This window comes from Camelus dromedarius, chromosome Y, assembly GCF_036321535.1.
Source record: "Camelus dromedarius isolate mCamDro1 chromosome Y, mCamDro1.pat, whole genome shotgun sequence".
Classification (NCBI taxonomy): Eukaryota; Metazoa; Chordata; class Mammalia; order Artiodactyla; family Camelidae; genus Camelus; species Camelus dromedarius.
The window spans coordinates 13,796,107-13,817,647 of record NC_087473.1 but is presented as its reverse complement, the minus strand read 5'-3'; the positions used below and the strand labels follow the sequence as shown (position 1 = coordinate 13,817,647).

Below are 21,541 nucleotides of genomic sequence, written 5' to 3'. Positions count from 1 at the left end.
ACTCTTTATCTTGGCTATAATTGTCAAAAAGTTCAATACTCAGTTCTTTTAAGAAAGCAACATGTTAGAATTTGAAAAACTTAACATTTAAATATGCTGTATTCATGCAGTAACAACCAAATGTTACCAACATTAGGAATTTTTTTTTTGGCCCATCAATCTCTGAGTTTCTAATTGTATTTCATAATTTTGCTTATTACGTGAATAATGGTGAATAATTATATAGTTACTATAGCAGTAGTAATCTACTTCATACATTCAAAGTTTGCTATACTATAAAGTACTGTGCAGAATACTTTCTTCAAAGGAAGACCAATTGAAAATATCAGTATCCCAGGGTAGACATAGTAAAGCTGATTAAGAATAGCTGCCCAAATGTTTGACTGAAGTGTATCTAAAATAGTTCTAAACAGTCATAGTTGTAAAGACAGTAAAAACTTAAGTTTATCCACATTTTGAAGCAATGGGAATTAAAAGTCATTGCAGTTGAAAGACTGGAATTTACTCATATATTCATTGGTGCCTCAGATGTTTGTCATCTGTAAGGCATTTCCCATTTCTGTCATTTCTCTTAGGCATATCATCTTTAATGTGGAGTATTTGGTGGTTTAACTACATGATCAAGAGAGAGATTTTATCCTTTTGACCTTAATGTTTATTGTAATTTATTTAGTAGTATATAGTTATCTTTTTTATTTAATTTGAAGCATGATTCTTAGTATTATATTCAGCAACATCTTCTTTTATCTTTTAAACATTGATGTTAAAATACGTTTACTTACTTTTTTTTTTTTAAGGTATTGACTATGCAGGATCTGTTACAACTCATTAAAATCAGTTCTGAATCCAGTCTCTACAAATCACTGGTAGGACTGTTAAGTTTTTAATAACCTGCTTTGGTTTGTTAATTATAACGGAATAGTTGAATAAAGGTAAAATATTTTCTTTTAACAGATTTCAGGATTTGATAAAGAAAACCAAAAAGGTAGGAGCCTTCATCTTTGTAGAGAATAGGAATATTTTTGTAAGATGTTTTTTCCTATAAAAGTATGAAACCAAACATTTTGAGGGGAAGAATAGGGAATTTAATGCTGACAATACCTTACCTTTCAGAAAAACATAGTGATTCGTCTGTTTTGACAGATGTGGATCATTTCTCCCAAATTTCTATCTTTTTTATAGCTTTTAGCTCCTCAAGTCAGAAAGCTGGACAGTATCAAGAGCCCTGCAAACAGATTGAAAGCCAGTCTTTGTATAAATACCCACTGTTGGGAACATTTCCCCCAAACAAAACTGGGAACATTTAGGTCGGTTGTCTTTGTATGCTAGGTACCCCTCTCCTGAAGTTCAATGTATAGAGTATTAATATTTGCTTAAAGAATGAAATATTTGTTCAGTAACTGTATTTTTTTATTCACTGTTGATGCATGCCTGTTAAATGGCTTTAATTTTGGCTTTGATAATAGCCTTTATAGGTCATAGAAGATGTAACTATAATATTGATCTTTGGCGTCTGTTCTTGATAACTAGGCTCCTGAAACCCTTGTAAGTTCCTGGGTGATAGGAACGTCTTTTGTTTTAATGAACCAACTCTGGGTGGGTCCCTTGATGAGGGCCGGTCTCTGGTCACCACAGAGATCAAGGTGTGGTTACAAATGTGGGATTTTCAGCCTTGCCCCCATTCTCTTGAAGGCAGAGGAATTGAAGGTGGTATTACTAATTGACAGCACATATGTGATGAAGCCTCCTTCAGTTTGGGGATCAGAGACCTCCTGGGTTGGTGAACACGGGCAGGCGCTGGGAGGGTGGTGCACCTAGGGAGGGCAGGGAAGCTCCAGGTCCCCTCCCACAATGCCTTGCCCTGTGCATCTGTTCCATTTGACTGTTCATCTGTATCCTTGATCATATCCTTTAACAAACTGGTAAACATACACTATTTCCCAGAGTTCTGTGAACTGCTCTGGCAGATTAACTGAACCTTGAAGTGCATCTATGTATGAGGAGACAGAAGGGTGGGGCGTCTGGTGGGACTGAAGCCCTTAACCCACAGGATCTGATGCCATCTCCAGGTAGACAGTGTCAGAATTGAGTTAAGTAGTAGAACAGTCCTCTGGTGTCACAGAATTGCTCGGTGTGGAGGAAATCTGCACATGAGGTGAGCAGGAGTGTCGGGAGTAAAGTATTGTTAAGTGTTTGTGTACAAGAAAAGCCCAAGGAGGCTCCACCACCTTGTGTTCCTGCCAGTGATGAGTGAGAGCTCCACTGCTCCACATCCTGATCAGCATTTGGTGCTGTAGCTGTTCTGGATTTTAGCCATCTGAATAGCTGTAATGCTGTCTCATTGTTTTAATTTGCACTTCTGTAAGGACAGATAATGCGGAGCATTTTTTCATGTGCTTATCTGTGGGGAGGAGACATGGTAGGCACAGGGTGGGTGTTTCCCACACAGGAGGAAGGCTGAGGGCTTTTCCTCTTTACAGCTGCTATGGGTGACACACCACAGCAACACTTAATAGTGGACTTTGTATTTTGAGCATAAGCTTGTCAACTGCCTGTAATGCATATTCTTGAGATCTTTTTTAAAAAATCTATGACATTATGTAATGGTCTTTGCATGTTGGTGTGGTCCTGGGTTTTGTCTGTTGCCAGCACTACTACCATCCCTGATAGGACACTCATTCAGAGCTTTCCATTCGTCAAACACTTGAGTACCTGCTTTCTGCCAGTCATGACTTAACTGCCTGGTCTCCTGGGAGTGATGTCAACAGCGGATGAGTAAAGTGGATCACACGGTAGTCTGGACCGCTTGCAAAGGAGCTGGTCAGTACTGAAGTGGAGACTGGTGGGTGATCCTAGATTGTGGATTCTAAGGCAGTGCTGCCTAGATCACTCTGGTGATGGGACCGTCTGTATCTCTTGTTTGGTATGGTAGCCACTGCCTGCCTGTGGCTACTGAGTGCCTGAGACGTGGTTAGTGTGACTGGAGAACTGAGATTGTAATTTAACTAGCTCCCTGTGAGTAGTGCCTGTCACACTGGACAGCACAGGTCTAGGTAACCAGCTGCTGTCTGTAGCTTAGCTGTTTCAGAAAGACACTCAGGGCTTGAAGGGCTACTGTGAAATAATCTGTGTACGTATAGGTGTTTATGTTATTAAAAGTCACCTTTCACCTTTAAACACTCTTTAAGTCTTTCTACTCCAGAAAGACGTTTGGCTGGCAGCTCTTAGCAGCTTTGGCCAGCACCCTTGTAAAATGTGGAAGACTCAGGAAAACTGAGTTGCAGATGTGTCAGGACTCCCCGTGGTAAACTTGGGTGGAACTCTTTGCTAACAGTGCAACAGCTGCTGTTAAATGAAGTGATCTTCAAGTGAAGGGATGACTCGCAGTTAGGAGACTGAGACCATCGGGAAGCACGTAGAAAGATACTTTGTACCTAAGTGTTGTCTGTCCCCTGACGGAGGCCTGTGGTCTTCTGTTACTGTGTCTGTGCTGAGGGTGCTGGTGTGTTGCGTGGTTAGAGTACTTTTCTCCTAGATTCCACTCACCTGTCCTTCCCACCCCACATCTGTCCTTTCAGAGATAGTGATGCCCAGAAAATAGCTGGGCAGGAAACAGGGACACTGGCTCTTTTCTGTGTGCAAGTGAAAATCCTTACCTGTGATTGGCAGAAGAATAGATACATACACCAGTGGGGCAGAACAGAGAGCCCCAAAATAGATCTACACAGACACAGTTAATCAGTTTCTGACAAAGGCAATTCAGTGGAGGGACGATAGTCTTTTCAGCAAATAGTACTGGATCAGTTGGACATTTCTATGTGCAAAAACGATCCTAGACGTAGACCTTACAGCTTACACAAAAATTAACTCATAACAAACCAGCAATCTAAATGTAAAATGCAGAGAAGTAAAACTTCTAGAAGAAAATGTAGGAGAAAATCTTGTGTTCTCGGGTTTGGCAATGTGATTTAACACCAGGAATATAATACATGAAAAAAAAAGTAGACCAATTAATTAGACCTTATTAAAATTTTTAAATGTTCTGTGAAACACAAAGACTAAAAAGACAAGTTACAGACTGTGAGAAGATAATTGTCAAAAACATCTAATAAAGGGCTTGCATCACAATTAAAGAACTGTGAAAACTCAACAGTAAAGAGACAACTCAGGTTGAAAATAGGCAAAGGATCTGAACAGACAGCTCTCCAAAGAAAATTTATAGATGGCAGATAAGCACATGAAAAAATGCTCTGCATTATCTGTCCTTACAGAAGTGCAAATTAAAACAATGAGACAGCATTACAGCTATTCAGATGGCTAAAATCCAGAACAGCTACAGCACCAAATGCTGACCAGGATGTGGAGCAGTGGAGCTCTCACTCATCACTGGCAGGAACACAAGGTGGTGGAGCCTCAAGGTGGTGGATCCTCCTGAGGAGAGAGTTGGGTGGTTTCTTACAAAGCTGAACATAGTCTTACCACAATCCAGCAGTCTCATTCCTAGGTATTTACCCAACTAATGGGAAAGCTTAAACCCATACAGACACCCACATGTAAAGTTTTGTAGCAACTTTTTGCAGAATTGTCAGATATTGGGAACAACCAAGATGCCCTTCAGTCGGTGGATGGACAAACAAGCTGTGAGACATCCAGACAGTGGAATATTACTCAGCTGAAAGGCATGAGCTCTCAGGCCATGCAGAAAGAGAACTGAATCAGAAATGCATATGGTTGATAAAAGAAGCCTGTCTGAAAAGGCTACATATGCCATAGGATTCTATTTATATGACACCTGGAAAAGACAGAACTAGAGATGGTCAGCACATCGGTGGTTGCTGGGGATTTGGAGGGAAGGGATGGGAGGTTGAATAGGTGAAGCACAGGATTTTTGGGGGGTGGGGAAAATATTCTTGCAATACCGTCATAGTAGGATGCATGGCGCTAGGCATTTGCCACAACTTGTAGGAGTATACCCAGAGTCCAGCTTCATGCAGATGTAAGGGGTCAGGTTATCTCAGGGTGAAGTGTAGACCATGCCAAAACAGTCTCGCTGGGATAACATCACTGAAGCAGGTGGGGAAAAAGACAGAAAGCTCATGTTGGGAAGGATTGAAGACTCAGCCTCAAGGAGCTGCGCGTAGGCGATGCATTCAGGGTGAGAGTCTTTTCTCATGGGGGTCCTGGCGAACAGTTCTGAAACCATTCTACACATAGACTGGAAGTGAGCCATGAGGTAATGGGCAGTAGACGGCAGGAGCCAGGTCTTTCCTGTTGGAGTGGGAATTTACGGATGAGCAGGAGGGAGGCGCGGATCCTCCATGTGGTAATGGAGTAGTTGGAGACCTCAGTATGAACTCATATTTAGCCTGATGTAGGTGGAGATGATCTAGAGATATTTATAGGTATGTACGTGTGCACAGGTTAGTGTGCGTTCATGCCTCCTTGCTCTGCAGGCTGAGGGGCTAGGAGCAGTGACCCCATCCCCCAAACCCAGGCACAGTGAGCGCACCTCGAGCCCAGTTTGGGATACTAAGATACGGTTCCTCATACCACTCCAGAATAATAGGAACCAGGGCTCCTTGGAGCAATGGTTGATTCCAGGAATGGGGCAGAGACTATGCAGGGTGAGCTGGGAGCCTCTTACAGGCCAGGACCTAAGGAAGTGCTTAAGAAAAACGTCCACAATGAGAGCGCTCCCAGAGGCCGAGGCTGGAACACTTGGAGCAATAAAGTGAAAGATGGGGTGATATAAATGAATTGGAGAATTATAATTACCAAAGTATAAAGTAGTCCCTCCGGATGTAAATGACTGTAAAATGAGGAGACTAGACAAATCCTGCTTGGCGGAGGGGTGTGTGTTAGCAGCACTGCGCTGGAAGAGCGCATCTCTGCAGATGATCTACTGCAGGATGTTGAAGATTTCTGCCCAGTGTTGACTTGTTCCATAGAGGGAGCCACGATCTGGCCTCAGCACAACAGCAGGAAGGGGTGAGGTGAGAACAGGCTGGCTGCAAATGGTCAAGAGAAGAGGGTGGATGAGGCAGAAGAATTGCCAGGCAGTGGAGATGAAGGAGCAGAGTTTATATGTGCAGTGGGGGAGGCAGAAAAACAGTGTTTTAACATCTTCAGCAGAAAAGAACAACTGTGAGCTTGGCTGATGCAGAAGTCCATTCAGCTGTCTTAAGAAACTGAAAACTCTGAAAGTAATTTATACTCATGGCTTAAAATTTTTAAAACTATTCAGGAAGGTATAAAATGAAAGAAGAGTAGAAGTTTCTGCCCATATTCTCTGATTTCACTTTCTCATAACTAGAATGAGAAGTGTCTTGTTTATTCTACCAGAATTTAGTTTATGGAAGTAGGTCTATATATGTAATTAAAATATGTGTACCCATAAATGGGATCATATGGCAGTTACAGTTGTGTGATTTGCTTTCTTTGTGCACCAGTGTATCTTTGTCTAGCTGTATACTTGGACTAGTTATTTTTAAAGAATGTAATTAGCCCCCTGTTGATGGAGATTTTGATTGTTTTATTGTTTGTTTTTTTGCCGTGAGGAACAGTGTGCAGTGTACACTCCTGTCCCCTTGGGAGTGTAAACTCAAAGAGGTGGAATGACTACATCAAAGGGCACTTGCATTTTGAACATTCATAAACACTGACAGATTTCCCTCCCAAGCAAAAGGGCACGCCTGCTTCCCCACTCCCTTGCCGAAACTTAGATTGCTAAGGTTACAACTTTGATAAATACACTTACTGGAAAAATATGATCATTCTGTTCTAGTATTAATTTGCATTTGTTTATGATTTTGTTCATGTTTATTTGACATTTAAATTTTTTGCTTATAAAGTCTTTTCATGTCTTGCCCTGTTTTTGTCTTACTGATTTGTAAAAGCTTTTTGATAATATGAAAATTTGTCCTCTGTCTCTGTGTTATGGTAAATATTTGTTTCCAATGTATCTGTTGTGTTTGACTTTATTTCATGCCATACATAAGTTGTTTCATGTTCAATGATTATTTCTCCTTATAATTTTGAGGTTTCTGTGTCATACTTGGAAAGACCTGTCATAAGAAATTATTCTTCTAACTTACATAATGTAAAAAAGATAATGTTATAAAACCGGATTGCATAAACAGTGATGAAGCAATGATTGAGTGAAAGAAAGTTGTAAAACGAATCTATATATGTTGTGGTTTTTAGGTTTTCTCATGAAGTTTCTGAAAGAATTGACAGACTATCATCAGCCTAAAGAGAGCTGCAATATGGAAACTCAGACAAGCTCAGCATTTCCCATCAAAGACTCTCTTGGTAATTGTAGCTGTCTTCCATAATTTCAGTTCTCTTTTCTGTTTGAATGAAGGAGATGTTCAGATGTCCCGTATTATGTGTTTGTTCCTTGCCTGGGAGGGATGTAGGCTGCCAGCGGCAGGGCCACTCATTTTTTCTGAATCGTTGCTGGGAGGGACCAGGAGCTGCTCTCCAGGGCTGCTCCTCCCTTCACAGCCGCTGTGGCTGTGCTTCCCAAGCCTCATGGGAACCGAAGGCCCTCTTTCTTGTGTGCTGGGTTGAAGCTCTCCTGACTGGGAGGGTCCTCCCTGTGTGCATCTTGCTTGCTTTTTCACAGTCACTAAAGTGAGAAATCCTAGACTGTCTGCTTTGCAGAGAACTAGCAAAGTCAGCGGCCCATCAGTTCATTTTGTAGTTGACGAAACTGAGGTCAGCAGAGGAAGAGCAGGTTGGCGACACTCAGTCTGGGTCAGGACTGATAGTAGAGTCTTAGTTTTCCGGTCCCTGATCTAGAGCCCTTTCCACTGTACAGTCTTTCTTTGATAGTGTCCTGCCCTTCAGTTGTGTGCTCAGGAGAAAAGGGAAGCAGCTGGCCAAAGCGGCGTGCTGAATTGGCTTCTTGGCCCTTCTTCACTCTTACAGAGCACTGGTGCCTTGAGCTTGTAAAAGCCTGTAGTTTGTAATGACTGTGTCGTATGACTAGGCCATCAGTTTATTTAGGTGTAGGTTCTGTCCCATTAGAAGCAGAACATGCTTATTCTAGAGCAGCTCTGGTCAATAATGTAAGCCTCATGTGTAATTGGAAATTTTCCAGTAGCCACAGTAAAAAAAAGGTAAGAAGAAATGGGAAATTTGCTTTTGTAATGTATTTATTTAATCTGGTATTTTTAAAATACTGTTACACATGAAAGTAATATAAAAATATTAATGAGATATTTTACATTTGCTCTCTGTCCTCAGTCTTTGGTATCTGATGTGTCTTTTACACTTAGAGGACATCTCATTTTGGACTAGTCACATTCCAAGTACTCAATATGATGGGGAGGGTAGTGCTTAGTGGTAGAGCGTGTGCTTAGCATGTGCAAAATCCTGGGTTCAAACCTTGGTACCTCCATTTAAAAAAAAAAAGAAAGTAGCCAAGTACTCAGGATGGCCACATGTGGCTACAGTCCTGTCTTGGGCACCCCAGCTTGGTGCATTTGGGAGAATACAGAAAAGTAGAGGGAAAACCATAGCTAAAGTTTTGCTGAGCAGAGACGCACCTGCCAGTGTTTTAGCCTGCTTCTGCCAGCCTTTTACCCTGTGTGTCCTTGTGGCGGTGTTGGTGTTGCACATGATCGTACTCGAGGGCCGGCTGTGCGCTGTGCCGTGGGGTTGGTTTGCTGACCGCAGGTCTAGTGGATGGAAGGCTGGGATGGGAGACCGTCAGTAGCCCTGGCTTCAGCCCCACTGATGGCACTGTGCGCTTACTCAGCCCTCAGGAGTTCGCTTCACTTGTCTGGGCATCGGTTTCCTGCTCTGTAAAGTGCAGGAGCGGAAGCACGCGCTCTCACATTCCCCCCGTTTTGTTTCCTGGATTCCTCTTAAGGCCAGTGTTTTGAAATGTGAGTCAGCTTTAAGCAAAGTCCAGCGAAAGAGCTCTCCACCATGGTGCTTAGAGACTGGAAAGAGATGACCAGTGTTTTCTGACTTAAATTGTACTGTTTTCTGTTCCCCTGACATTTTAGGATGAGAATTTCAGTCAGGAAAGTAGGACCACTTCTACAGTGAGCACTTGTATACCTCGCTTCTGCCACTGAGTTTGTGTCACACCTGCTTGGTCACTTCTCTGTCCGTCCATTTTTTGTCCATCTTAGTTTTTTGATGTATTTCACAATAAATCGCAGACCTCCCTGCACTTTCCCTGAAGTGTACTCTTTCTTTTGAACAAATTTCTGGCCTCTTGCTTACCCGACCACGTTTCTCTAGCCTAATTTCCCATGTCGTTTTTTAATAGCGGAGAAGCTTCAGCTGATTGATGATCAGTTTGCAGGTGCTCACCCCCAGCATCCAAAGTTAGAATCTTTAGAAATCAGGTTAAACGAATATAAGAGAGAAGTAGAACGTCAGCTCCAGGCAGACATGTGTCAAAAGGTAAGCTTTGTCTTCTTGTTACCAAAAGTGGTGTTTTTGCTGGTCTGTTCATGTCTTAACCTTAGGCATGTGGGAAAATACCTAGAATCTTTATGAATGAAAGGAATGCTATCCTGTCGTGCAAGTTATTTTTCTTCCTGATTGACGTCATTTCTTTATGCCTTTGGAAGGAATCCTACAGGTACAGTGAATGAGATGAAACTTAAAGATGAATTAGACGAAATGTATTTAGACAGCATTAATGTGGAACCTAACAGAAAAGAGAGAATCTGTTACTATTTCTTTACCAGTTACTGGTATTGACAGTTTTTTGTCATCAATTGGCAGTGGAAGCACTTTAAAGATACTGAAATAGCAGAAATTAAAATGGAAGAGAAAAGAAGGTGTGAAAAGGAATTAGCTGAGGTCCGGAACGAATTCGAGAGAGCTTGTCAAGCAAAGTCTGAAGCCCTCATTTCTCGGGAAAAGATGACCTTTGAGAGAATTCAAAAGCACCAGGAGGTAATAATTCTAAAATCACTTCCTGGCTGTGTCACCAGTAGGGACTTGGGGTCAAGAGCATCAGGGGAAGGATCGACTAACTCCCTTCCTCCGAGACGGCTGGAGGGAAAGACTCACAGCTGTGCATGTCCACATTGGGAGTGGGAGAAACCCACACCAAAGAAGCAGCAGGCTTGAGGCTTAGAGAGCAGCTTGGAGGTGGCAGCCTGGCACTGAAGGAGACCCAACCAGGTGCTTGGAGGAGAGGGTTCCGGGGCAGCTCTCGGGAGGGTGTGTAGCGTCAGCGAGGGCGGAAGGATAGAGGTTCCCCAGGAGAGGAGCCCTAGAGAGCTGAGTTTCTTTGGCTTGGGAAAGGCAACCAGTTTAATGGAAAACACTGGAGTTCAGTAGGATGGGGAGGGGAGTCGGAGAGAACAGTGGCTGTTAATGTCAGGCAGCAGGGAGGGCAATGTGGCTGTCTCAAAGACATCAACAAACAGGTCTGGGGAATCTGACGGCTGGAAGGATAAGGTCGGGCCAAGAGGCCAGAGTTGCAGGGGTGTTTTCTGGGGATGGTGGGAAACATAACTCAGCTACTGTCAGGAGCAGAGATGAGGCCCTCGGTGGGGAGGAGTCCAGGGCTGTGAGGGTCATCAGATGGCCTTTTGATCTTGTCCCCAGGAAGATGGTAGCATGGGAGGTTGAGGCTGATGCACGGTGGGGATTGCACATCAGCAGGAGGGGTTGGATCCGCTGCTTCAGGAAAAGCAGGCTCCTTTCCCGAGGGCATGCCTTGACCCGCCTGGACTGGGCCAGTGCGACCTGCGGACGGCCAGCGCTTCCGCTGTCAGGCGGTGCTGAAAGTAGGAGACTTCCTCCCAGCACCTACCCTTGCTTGGGGCTTCTCAGTGAGACCCAGACCCAGTTATTGAGTGGGAATTGCACCCCTTCTGCAAGTTTTGAACAGCATTTCTGTTCAAATTGGGCTCAGTTTAGCTGTAAAATAAAGGTTGGAAGCTCCAGTGTTTGAGAGGCTTGTGTTGTATTCATACTAACAACATCATCTTCAAGATAGGTGACTACCTCAGATCACCCAGTTAACAGACTCGAAGCCTAATTAGTCACCTGATGCTCTGAGGGCTCTGGAGAAGGTTACCATCCTCGTGAAAAGCACTGTGCCTTTACTCTGCCACTTGGGTTAGCCCTGCCCTTGTCTGCCCGATATGACCCTCCAGCCCTTCAGAATCCAGCTGGGATGTCACCCCCTTGTGATGCCTCTCCAGACTCCCACTGGTGGGCTGCTTCAGGCGTCGTTCTGCCATGGAGTCTTGACATACTTGTGACGTACTTGGGTTGTGAAGTTGTCACACTGTAGTGACTGTTGGGTTTCTCTCTCCCTGATGAGACTGTGAACCTGTTAAAGATGAGGACTGTACTATATCTGTCCCTCTTTGTATGTATGTCCAGCGCCCAGTGTGTCCATGACAGGCGATAGATGTTGCAGTCCTTGCTTGGGGGACACGTAAGTGGAAGCATGGCCATTTTATTAGGGCTGACGCGCGCATGCTAGCTGAGTCAGGATGACCTTGAATTGGAAACTTGCAGATGACAACAACCACGGGGATTCTCTTCTTTTAAGTTCTACTGCTGAATGTCCATTTTGTTCCATTTTTTTCTTGCTGAGAACTTAACAAAATTTTAAGTGAGCTATTAAGTCAAATAATTAGACAGGGGATGCCAGAAATACAGGGTAATGTAGCTTAATGGCCCTTTGGGGAGGGAGTCAATTTTTGTGTAACTACAAAAGGCAAAACGTACACCTTGAGTTGGAACCACTTGAAAGTGAAACTGTTGTAGGTTCGAATCTTTGTTGTCTTTATCTTGCTTGCTGAAAGTTAATGCTTTCCTATGCAGAAAGAAGCCAGACAAATTTATGCTCAAAGGCAGCTTCTACTAAAAGATATAGATTTGCTCAGAGACAGAGAAGCAGAGCTGAAGCAGAGAGTCGAAGCTTTTGAATTGTAAGTATGTGTGTTTATTGTGGATATGTGGAATGAATGAGATTAAAAAGAACAGCTAAATGTGTCTAAATATTCTAACATTAACTACGAGATAGAGCTCTCGGTTGGAAAGGTGATGTCCCCTAGCTTTAAAAGGCACAGGTTATCGGAGGAAAAAGGCACAAGGTAAGACAAAGACCAGGTTTCACTTTTGAAACATCAGGTACTGGGATGGAAAGCAGGATGAGACATGGTCATCAGGCTACAATGAGACCAGACAGATCGTTGGTAGATGCTAATAACGCTTCAGTAGGTCATATATTTGGCATTTCTGTTCAGTCATTCGGGTCTCAGTTTCACATGCACGTAGTAACTGAAACCCACATATCCAGACCTGCTGCGTCTACCTGCTCTGCTGCCCAGAAAAGGAAGTAGGGGTGGCTCTGAGTTGACTTACACTGGGTGAAATGCTTTTCCTATGATGTGTGTGTTGCTTTTTCTCTGTGCTCACCAGTATGTTCATTCTTCATGTCTTCCCTGGGATTAATAGCAAGCTCATCTATAGGTTCTGTTTATTGTGGGTTTTGTCCAGTGGAAGTGCCACTGTGGAAAAAACAAAATTATTCGACTTTATCAGGTCAAGAGAGTGAGAGGGAGCCAGCGACCAACTCCCCAAGGTCCTCCAAAGCCCTTGATTTTTATTGACAATAGTCAAAGAATCAAAGTAAAATGTGTCATAGGAATGAGTAAAGGGCATGGTATACATGCAGGGATGCAGGTCAGCAGTTTCAGTTTGTGAAAAACAGAAACATTATAATCTTAATTTATACTTAAAGTCAAGGTTACAGTATTGATAGTACAAATGGTTATTTTAAGCCTTAAACAATCATGAACAAGGTTATAGTGTTCCAAATAATTGATAATGAAAACTGAGACCACCACAGAGGCTCTATACAATGATCAGAAATCATCTAAGCACACAAAGCAGCCCAGCTGTTCCCAGCTGAGGGATAAATCACAGTTTTCTCCTAGCAAAGCAGCTTTAAGGTAACTGAGTTAAGTTCCATAGATGAGAATGGTGACTGGTATTGAAAGTTTAGTCTTTTGTACTCTTAGACACTTTCCTTTGAAGTAGCAGCATAATGGCAAATATAGAAGGCATAGGATTTGATTATACATTTCTTATGTGCTTACATAAGGGTGAGAATACAGAAAGGTGAGAATATGATTTGGGAAAAGCCGTTATTACAATATCAAAGTTTGTTAACCCAAGTTTGTGCTCCCACACTCACCAGTCTACAGCTGAGGGAAGGAGCCTTCTTTCCCATTTGGGATATGCTGTTAATTGTCACAGATACTCCAGGAATCACGTCTCATTAAAGGATCGATCTTCCTCTTCATTAATGTTGTTGTCTAGGCTTAGTTCGTTGGATTTCTCCGCTCTGCCTACCTTACTTTCTTTCTTTCTGGCAGTGCTGAAGAGGTAGATCAATCATAGCAGAGAAAACGGAAGGAATGAAATGTGGGCCTACATAGTTGGTGGTTATATCATGCCTTCTCTCCCTCCACTCCCCTCCTCCTCCCTTCTGAGCATATTGTGAGCTAAATAAGGTGTGAGTTTACTGCTCCATCCCTAGCCAGATTAGCCAGCAGAGAGCGCTAACATACAGCTTTTAGTCTGTGTTCCTAGCACTTTCCATCATGGTGCGATGGGGGTACCCATGAACCCGACTGCCCGGCTCTGGAATTGATTCTGTGCTTGACTTAAGGTCTCACTGTGAAGACCATTCCATCCTTCGATACTGGGAAGTTCTGATGGACCCACCTACCTTTTACTCTCTTTCAACACTCGTTTTAAGTTTCAGTGAGTAGATTATCAAATGCCAGGATGAGTCTTCTGCCTTTAATAGCTATGGACCAATCAGTTAAGTCTTAGAGACCATATTCTGGGAGAACCAAGCACTTATGTACACTAGCCAAAGTTTGGTCTGTAGTTCTGTGACTAATAACATCATTCTTTCTTCCCTGAATTGATGATGACCATTTAAAACTTGCAGCCATTTTATAAGTGTGATTCATTCATCTTACCTGCCCCCCCAGCGCCCCCCGGTGCCGACGGGTGTCCCCGTAGGGCTCCATCTGCTAGTTCCAGCCTCGCCAGGTCAGCTCACAAAATACGTGCCAGACTTCCAGCTCTTTCCGTTTACTTCCCAGCTGTCACAGTCACCTAACAGTTTGAGTCTGTGGAGCTAAAAACACGTATTATCTTTCCCCCCTATATTCAGTACCTCAAGTATTACTGTTCTAATTTGTCTTACCCATTTTTGCTAATTTCAGGGCCCAGAGGCTACAAGAGGAAAAGAATAAAAGCATGGCTGATGGGCTTAGGCGGCGGGAGCTGAGTATAAAGAGTATTGAGGAGACCTATGACCAAAAGCTCAAGAACGAACTTCTCAAGTAAGTGCTGGGCATTTTTTTAAACAGTATCTTGTTGGAATTAAGTTGACGGAAACACAGCATCGCTAATGAAGTGGATGAGACTAATATTGTATGGCAAAGCCTAGTGTTTAAAAACACACGTGTTTTCAATGACACTCAAGCCTTTTCCATGAGGCGAGTTTTAAAGGTAGCTTGAAGAAGACATAGTACAGAGAATGGCGACCCCTCCTCATTCTTACTTGTTGCTTCTCTGACATTTACGTAGGGCTTGTGATTTGGTTGAATTTTTGAGGGCGCCTTGTGACTTAGCTTGCACTGCTGAAAAGCTGTAAAAGTGCGGTTGTAGTCACTTTTATGTTGGACTCCCACTGCCATTCAGATGGCGGTAGCTAACGATTTATAAATTCTTCTCAGTAGTTGTAGTACTTGTCAGTGAACCAGTGCCTTGTATTCCTTCAAGAGTCTGCAAAGCCAGAATCAGAAGAAACTAGAGTTAACTATATGAAGCAAAAAATGATACAGGGACAGGAAAACACAGACAACTGTGGTGCCATGGATTTCCTGTAGGCTGAGTTTTCTTGTGTTCCAGTGAATAATACCTTCATGCAAAGACAGGAAGCCCATACACGGTCGCTTTTCTCTCCAGTGCTCAGTGTGACATCTGGCACATAGTAAGTGTTCAGTTAATGTTTATTGAGTAAATGAATTCATGGTGGAGAGATGACACGACTCAACAGCTCTGGGTATTCCTTAATCATTGGCTTTCTTTTACTGCCTCGTCCATCATTTGTCCTTGATAGTCCATTATGTACTACTTGCAAAGGTTTTTTGAGGTTATTCCTTAAAAGAATTCTAACAAAAAAATATAGCACCTTTTCCATATGTCAGTTTTAAATGATGGATTTGATTGACATATTCTATGTCAGTTCCTCTCATACAGCAGTTAGCGCTGAAGCATCTGTAGTTGTAAAGCTGTTGGAATAAATGAATGTAAGTGTGTGTGTGAACTTGACATAGCCGTGGAGTAGGGAACTGTTTGGTATCTTTGTCTGGACTTGGTTGTCCTCATGTGACATTGGCAAGTGTTGGAGTTTGGAGGATATCAACCACACGAGTGCTTCTCTTTCCTTTCTCCCATCTCTGAACCAGAATGTCAGCTGGTAGTAGCTGGTGGAGATAAGTAAAATTCCATGAAAATGTGCCTTTGGTATCTCCAAGCTGGATACGATGCTGTTGGCCACAGCTCTCAATACTGTGCTCAGCCTCTGAGGGTGAAAGGTCACCCTGCTTGGGGGTGGGGAGGCCAGACTTGTGGATTAGAAGCGACTGCCTTCTTATCTTTTGGGATTTAGTCTGTTGTCTACATTGTAAACTGAACTTAATTGACTTTGTGTCAGTGGACACCAACGGTGTAATACTGCCCTCCGTAACGTCAATAACGTGCCCCTTCGTCTTGTGCTTGAGTTTTGGGACCCAATTTACAGCACTGCAGCTGGGTTTTACTGGACCTTTTATGTCCAGAATTTGGATCCTGGCCTCAAAGTTCGACTGACCTTGAAGTTCATGCCTTGTCCTGTTCAGTGCCCTTCTTCTTTGATAGCACTCTGCCTGGGAAAGTGATAGGAACTCATTATCCATCATTCTGATTCTCAGGTATCAACTGGAACTGAAGGAGGACTACATCTCCAGAACTAATAGACTGATTGAAGAGGAAAGGAGGAATAAAGGTGATCCTTGGCGGGAGCCAAAGGCTGTATTTTTCAGTTCTGATGCAGGTTATTAGCTTCCTAAATTGGGCCTGTTCTATAATCCGAAAAGTATATACCTTACACTTTATTTTTACTGCAAAATTACATACTTTTTGCCCCTTTAATTTTTACAAAATTAAAAAATAATTACTGTTTTTACTGTGTTTTTGCAACCTTCATGTTTAACCCTTTGTATATTCAGAATGATCACTGGTTTATCATTAGGATTTTATCCAACTTTATTTCAGTATATTTTGACAAAATCTGATGTCAAGCAGGTGCAGCGACTTCCCACCATCAGATACTGGTACTCTTAACCATGAAAGATTTCATTTTTCCCTGACAGAAAATTTCATGTTAACTTCTCCATCCCCTGTGACTTAGTTTCTTACATCTCTTAATTTCTAATATCTATTTCTGCTTCATGAGATTTTAACTCGACATAGAACCTCCTAAACTCTTGTATACGTTAACCTGAGATTGGGAAAGTTGGGGAAGTTGGGGACTTTGTCAGTCTTTCAGCTGTTTTACATCTCAGTGTATTTGTGGGGACTTGCCTGTGATCAGAACTTCTGGTGAACATTTCAGATGACCTGCTGGGACTAAGCCAGGGCTGGGTCCTTGATACTGATCAGAAGGTCACCCAGTGCACGGTTGCTCCTTGGCGACTATCTTGAGGAGACTACTACTTGTTTAGGGATTAGTACCATCGTGAAGTCAGCAAAGTACTTTTTGATGATTTATCTGCATAGACTTGGGTTAGATGAAGTGAAAACGACAAAATAATAATGACAGAATCCTAACAGACCAGTTAAGAAACTGCCTTTAAAGAAATTCAGATCCGTCGGCACGAGGGCCCCACACTCTGCGCAGATGGTGTAACTCTGGTTAGTTGTGTGTGGCAGGAGCAAATTCAACACACACAACTATTAAAAGTAACTTCCCATCACCTCTTAGTAATGGGCTTATTTCTTACTTGCCCACTGATTTTTCTTTTGACCCAGCATCCTCTATTTTTGTTTTCTCTTTGTTTGCTTGCTTGTCTATTTTATGAGGGGAGGTAATTAGGTTTATTTATTTATTTTTAGAGACGGTACCGAGGATTGAACCCAGAACCTCGTGCATGCTGAGCATGTGCTCTGCCATGAGCTAGCCCTCCCCCCCACATCCGCTATTTTACATTATGAAATAATGGTCATTTGGTCTGCCATACTGGCCCTAAATTATTAAATGACTTTTGTGTTCTCTGGGAAAACATGATGATGTGTGGTTGGTCGGCCCTGTCTTTCAGAAAAAGCTATACACCTGCAAAAGGAGCTTGTAGTGCTCAGTTTTAAAAAGGAAGAGCTCGATCATTCTGTGAAGCGTGTGAAAGAACTTGAGGTAATTGTTCAGCCTGCTGGTTTTCTGAAACTGATGTCAGACGACACATAAAACTTTAGTTTCAGTCATACGTAATTTACCTTGAGTTATCCTCTTGGTGTGTTTGGATTGTTTATTTTGGGGGGGTAATTAGGTTTATTTCTTTATGTTTGGAGGAGGTGTTGGGGATCGAACCCAGTACCTCATGCGTGCTAAGCATGCGCTCTGCCACTGAGCTCTGCCCTCCCCCCTGTTTAGATGGTTTATTATCTGACAGGGTGATGCAGCAGTTCTTCGTTTCACTCTTAGTCTCCTGGAGAAGTGTAGAAAGAGCATGTCCTTTGGGGCCCAGGGTCCTCCTTGAATCCTGTCTGTCCCCATCACTGCTCATGTGCCTATGGGCAAGTTCCGTGACCTTGGATCCCTCATCTGTGGACTTGGGGCTGTTGTCCACATCCCGTGGTTGCTGAGGGACTTCAGTGAGCTGACGGGTTTGCCTGACCAATAGCAGGTGGCTGACATGCATTAGTATCTACTCAGCCTCTTCTCCCTTCCCATCAGCAGCCTGTAAAATTCCCATCACTTCCTCAGGATCTCACAGGTTAAAATAAACGGAGATGCGTTTTCCATATGCCACTGTTACTTTATTTCTGTTTGTTTGTGTGCTTGCTGTCCAAAGGACACAGCTGGGACTTTAGCAACTTAAAGTATGTTCTGTGTATAAAATGTTTCCACCTATGATGACTTATTTGAGAACTTGGTAGGCTTCTGTCTCCAAACATGAGATGTATTACAGTAGGAAAAGGAGAGCACCTCACAGCACGTTATTGGTATCTGGCTCACATTTTCATATTGAAAAAAAAAAAAAATATATATATATATATATATATATATATATATCTCAAATCTGTGATGGCTTTTGGGTCCTTAGTTGCATCTGGAAAATGGGATGGTAATCCAAAGCACTTGCTTTGTAGGACAGGCTTCTACATAAATCGAGTTGGATGAACTTGCCCCCGCCCCACAGCAAAAGATGACATTCATTGTCATAGTTAGGGTCATCTTGTCGCAGGGAACGCGACTTCTGTCAAGCGACCTTAAGTACATCGTGCCGCCAGGCTGAGAGAGAGTAGCGCACTGGCTTTTGCTGCGGCTGTACTATAAAGTCACTGTTAAAATACAAGTTTTCTTTTTCCAATTCCAGCTCGAGTTAGAGTCTTCCAAAGCCCAGTGTGCAGCCTTAACAAAGCAAAACCACGTGCTGACTGAGAAGGTTCAAGAGATGAGCGATTATCCGCTCCTAAAAGAAGGGAAACTGAAGCTTCAGGCCCAAAATAAATTACTCAAAAAGCAACTGGAGGAGACTAAAAATGAAAACTTGCGCCTCCTAAACCGTAAGTCTTTTCTTCTGATTTGCAGGTTTTCCTAATTCAAATTGGCTTCCTCTTGTGAATAACTGCTCTAAAGGAGGTGTCAATTGGGAAGATTTTATAAAATGAAGATTCTCACGTTGAGTTCCTCCCTTTCTGCTTGCTCTTGCATAACTAGTAGTGTCCCTAAGAAGAAACATTTTAAAGCTGTCCACATGTGCCTCTCCGGGTGGTACCGGGCTCCCCTCGCCCTCTGACTGTCGGTCAGGGGTGCCCATTGGGCCCCCTCAGGCACTTGGGGTTGGGGGAGAGGTCGAGGTTGTGCGTCGTCTCTGCCACGTCCCTGTTCAGTGGCCCCGGGCTGCCCCTGCCCCTCTCAGCCAAGCCAGACCCCAGTGCTTGCGGGATGGCCTTTTACCTGCACCCTGCACCAGCTCGCGCTCTCCAGTTCCGGGAGGTCCCCACTCCCTGGCCCTCCAGGTCCAAGGAGCAGTAGCAGGATGGCCCCGTTACTAGCCCAGGGAACTACATCGGCCTCTGTGGCTAGGAACCCCATGGAAGTCCCTCTTTATTGAAGAGTCCTCCGGTGATCCAGATAAGGGACACTGTCTGATTTTTGCCTGGACCCTGAGAGCTGGGGACAGGTGCACAAATCGAATGGGACCTCAGGATGCTCCTTCTCTGCCTCTGCACGTGGTAAAGGGGAGAGGCGGGCTTTCCAGTTAATTTGAGGATTTGAAAGGCTTCTTTGACATGGAGTAGGACTCGAGGCTAGTACCGTTGGCATTCATGTGCATTAAACTGTGTTGTTTTGAAACGTGTGAGTCAGAATTGCTCTTAGTCCATTTGATAGAATTAATTTAACATCATGTGTGTACAAAGAATAGGAAGAACAATTTGAAATCTCTTTCACTGCTTTTGTCAAGTGAAATGGGAAACTGTCAGGTTGGCAATGACCAGGCTTTCTTTTCTCCGTAGGCATAGCTCAGCCAGCTCCCGAGCTGGTGGTTTTTCAGAAAGAATTAAAGAAAGCAGAAAATGCTATTGCACTTGAGCACAAGGAGTTTGAAACCCACAAGCAAGCGCTGCAGAAACAGCTGCAAAGCGAAGTGAGTATCGCTCCTCGTGTGTCTGGGGGTTGAGTCCGTCCACTCTGCAGGCGTGTCACCTTGGCACGCGCCTCACCAGTGTAAATCAGGTCGATTTTAGCATCCAAGATCCCCTAAGATGCTAACGATGCCCTTTCTCATCTGAGAGAATGGTCCAATGACCGTGTGACTTTATATTCGTAATAGTCATAAAGTCCAGAGGCCAGCCAGCTCACCTCATTACAGAATGTTCCGCGTCCTGATGGTGCCCACAGCGGCAGCATCTCAGCTCTCACCCTGACTTGGAAACTGCTGCCCTCTCTCTGGCGTCTGCCTGCGCCCGGGAGCAGCTGCTCCACCGGGGGGGCACGAGGAGGTGGACACCTGGGTGCCTTGTGGCTGTCTTAGAGGGGCCCCGTGTGTTACAGGTGTCAGGCTGCTCAGAGTGGGCAAAATGAAAAAGAATAGCACACCCCGCCAAAAAAAACCCCAAAAAAAAACAGAAACAAAAAAGAACAAGCCCAATGAGTGAACTGTTCCCTTTGGAAGGGAGCGGTGATTGGTGTCACACTGATGGCTTTTCCTTCTCTGTCTTTGCAGATTGAGCATTCTGCACAACTCAAGGCCCAGATACTAGATTACGATGCTTCTGTCAAGAGGTTAACTTTGCAGGTTACAGATTTAAAATTGCAACTGAAACAAACGCAGACAGGTAGAGACGTTTTAACCTACATGTGTGTGTGTGTGTGTGTGTGTGTGTGTGAAACTTCTAACACATGGAAGTGTAGTGATTGTTACTCGTTGAATTTTCAGTAATTCTCACAGTAGGTGAAAAGCCATGGAAATGTGTGCTGTCTTAGAAGTCCACCTGCCCGTCCATTTCAGGGATACCAGCCGGGTCCTCAGCGAAGGTGATGTGCTCTGACCGGTGCCCCGTGCCAGGGAGAGCCTCCCACCCCACGCAGGACAGGTGTGGTGGTGATGCAGGGGTCCCCAGATGGATCGTGGACCTAGGCTTTCCTTTTATATTTGTTACCCTGATAACAAGACCAGTGGGCTCTTCAGGGCTTTCATACCCACGCTGACAGGGATACGTCTGTGGGGGAAGCAGGTGGCCTGGCAGAAGGAGCACTGCTGCTGGAATCAGAAAATTGCTTTTAGGCCCCAGTTTTTAAATTAGTTGCTTGGCCTTAAACATGTTCCTTGTAACTTCCTTGGGCCTCAGTTTCCTCCTTTGTTATGGGGATGATAAAACCTCCCAGGCCGTGGAGGATGAAGGTGAAACGAGGTGGCTCCGGTACAGTGCCTGGAACATAGAAAACCCTCAGGAAATGGCCCTGCCAGCATTTGATCCCGTGTCATCCTGTGGCTCTGTGACGTCTGCCCCTCCTGCTTCCTAACAAGGGTGCTGAAGCTTAGAGACTTTCTTCCGCTGCCTTCAGGCTCAGCACAGGTTCTTTGTGTTTCTGACGCTGAGCCTTCCCTGGTTTCCACCTGCTTGTCCCCTGCTCAGGCCCGTGGCCCCTTCTCTCCACACCACTTTCGTTTTGATCTCTTCACTCATTTCTGCTCTTCCCTGTTCCTTGTTTTCTTGCAGCCATTCCACGTTTGCTGTGGTTCCAGCTTTGCGT

The 21,541-nt window shown here is 43.9% G+C and overlaps 1 protein-coding gene across 9 annotated transcripts in view; it reads left to right on the top strand.

The window, feature by feature from the left end:
• Positions 1-21,541, top strand: part of LOC105106319 (centriole and centriolar satellite protein OFD1) — a 45,348-nt gene that overhangs the window by 10,268 nt on the left and 13,539 nt on the right. For 5 of the 9 annotated variants that reach the window (XR_004134613.2, XM_064483521.1, XM_064483519.1 and 2 more), the window contains 12 exons: positions 798-866; positions 955-985; positions 7,204-7,311; positions 9,287-9,423; positions 9,751-9,924; positions 11,818-11,924; positions 14,241-14,360; positions 15,996-16,117; positions 17,382-17,473; positions 18,657-18,846; positions 19,801-19,931; positions 20,511-20,622. Coding sequence is in view for 8 of the 9 variants with exons in the window: in XM_064483521.1 (XP_064339591.1) it covers positions 798-866; positions 955-985; positions 7,204-7,311; positions 9,287-9,423; positions 9,751-9,924; positions 11,818-11,924; positions 14,241-14,360; positions 15,996-16,117; positions 17,382-17,473; positions 18,657-18,846; positions 19,801-19,931; positions 20,511-20,622 (1,393 nt within the window). In the remaining variant the exon portion in view is untranslated. The other 4 variants (XM_064483523.1, XM_064483520.1, XM_064483524.1 and 1 more) reach the window with 3 other exon arrangements.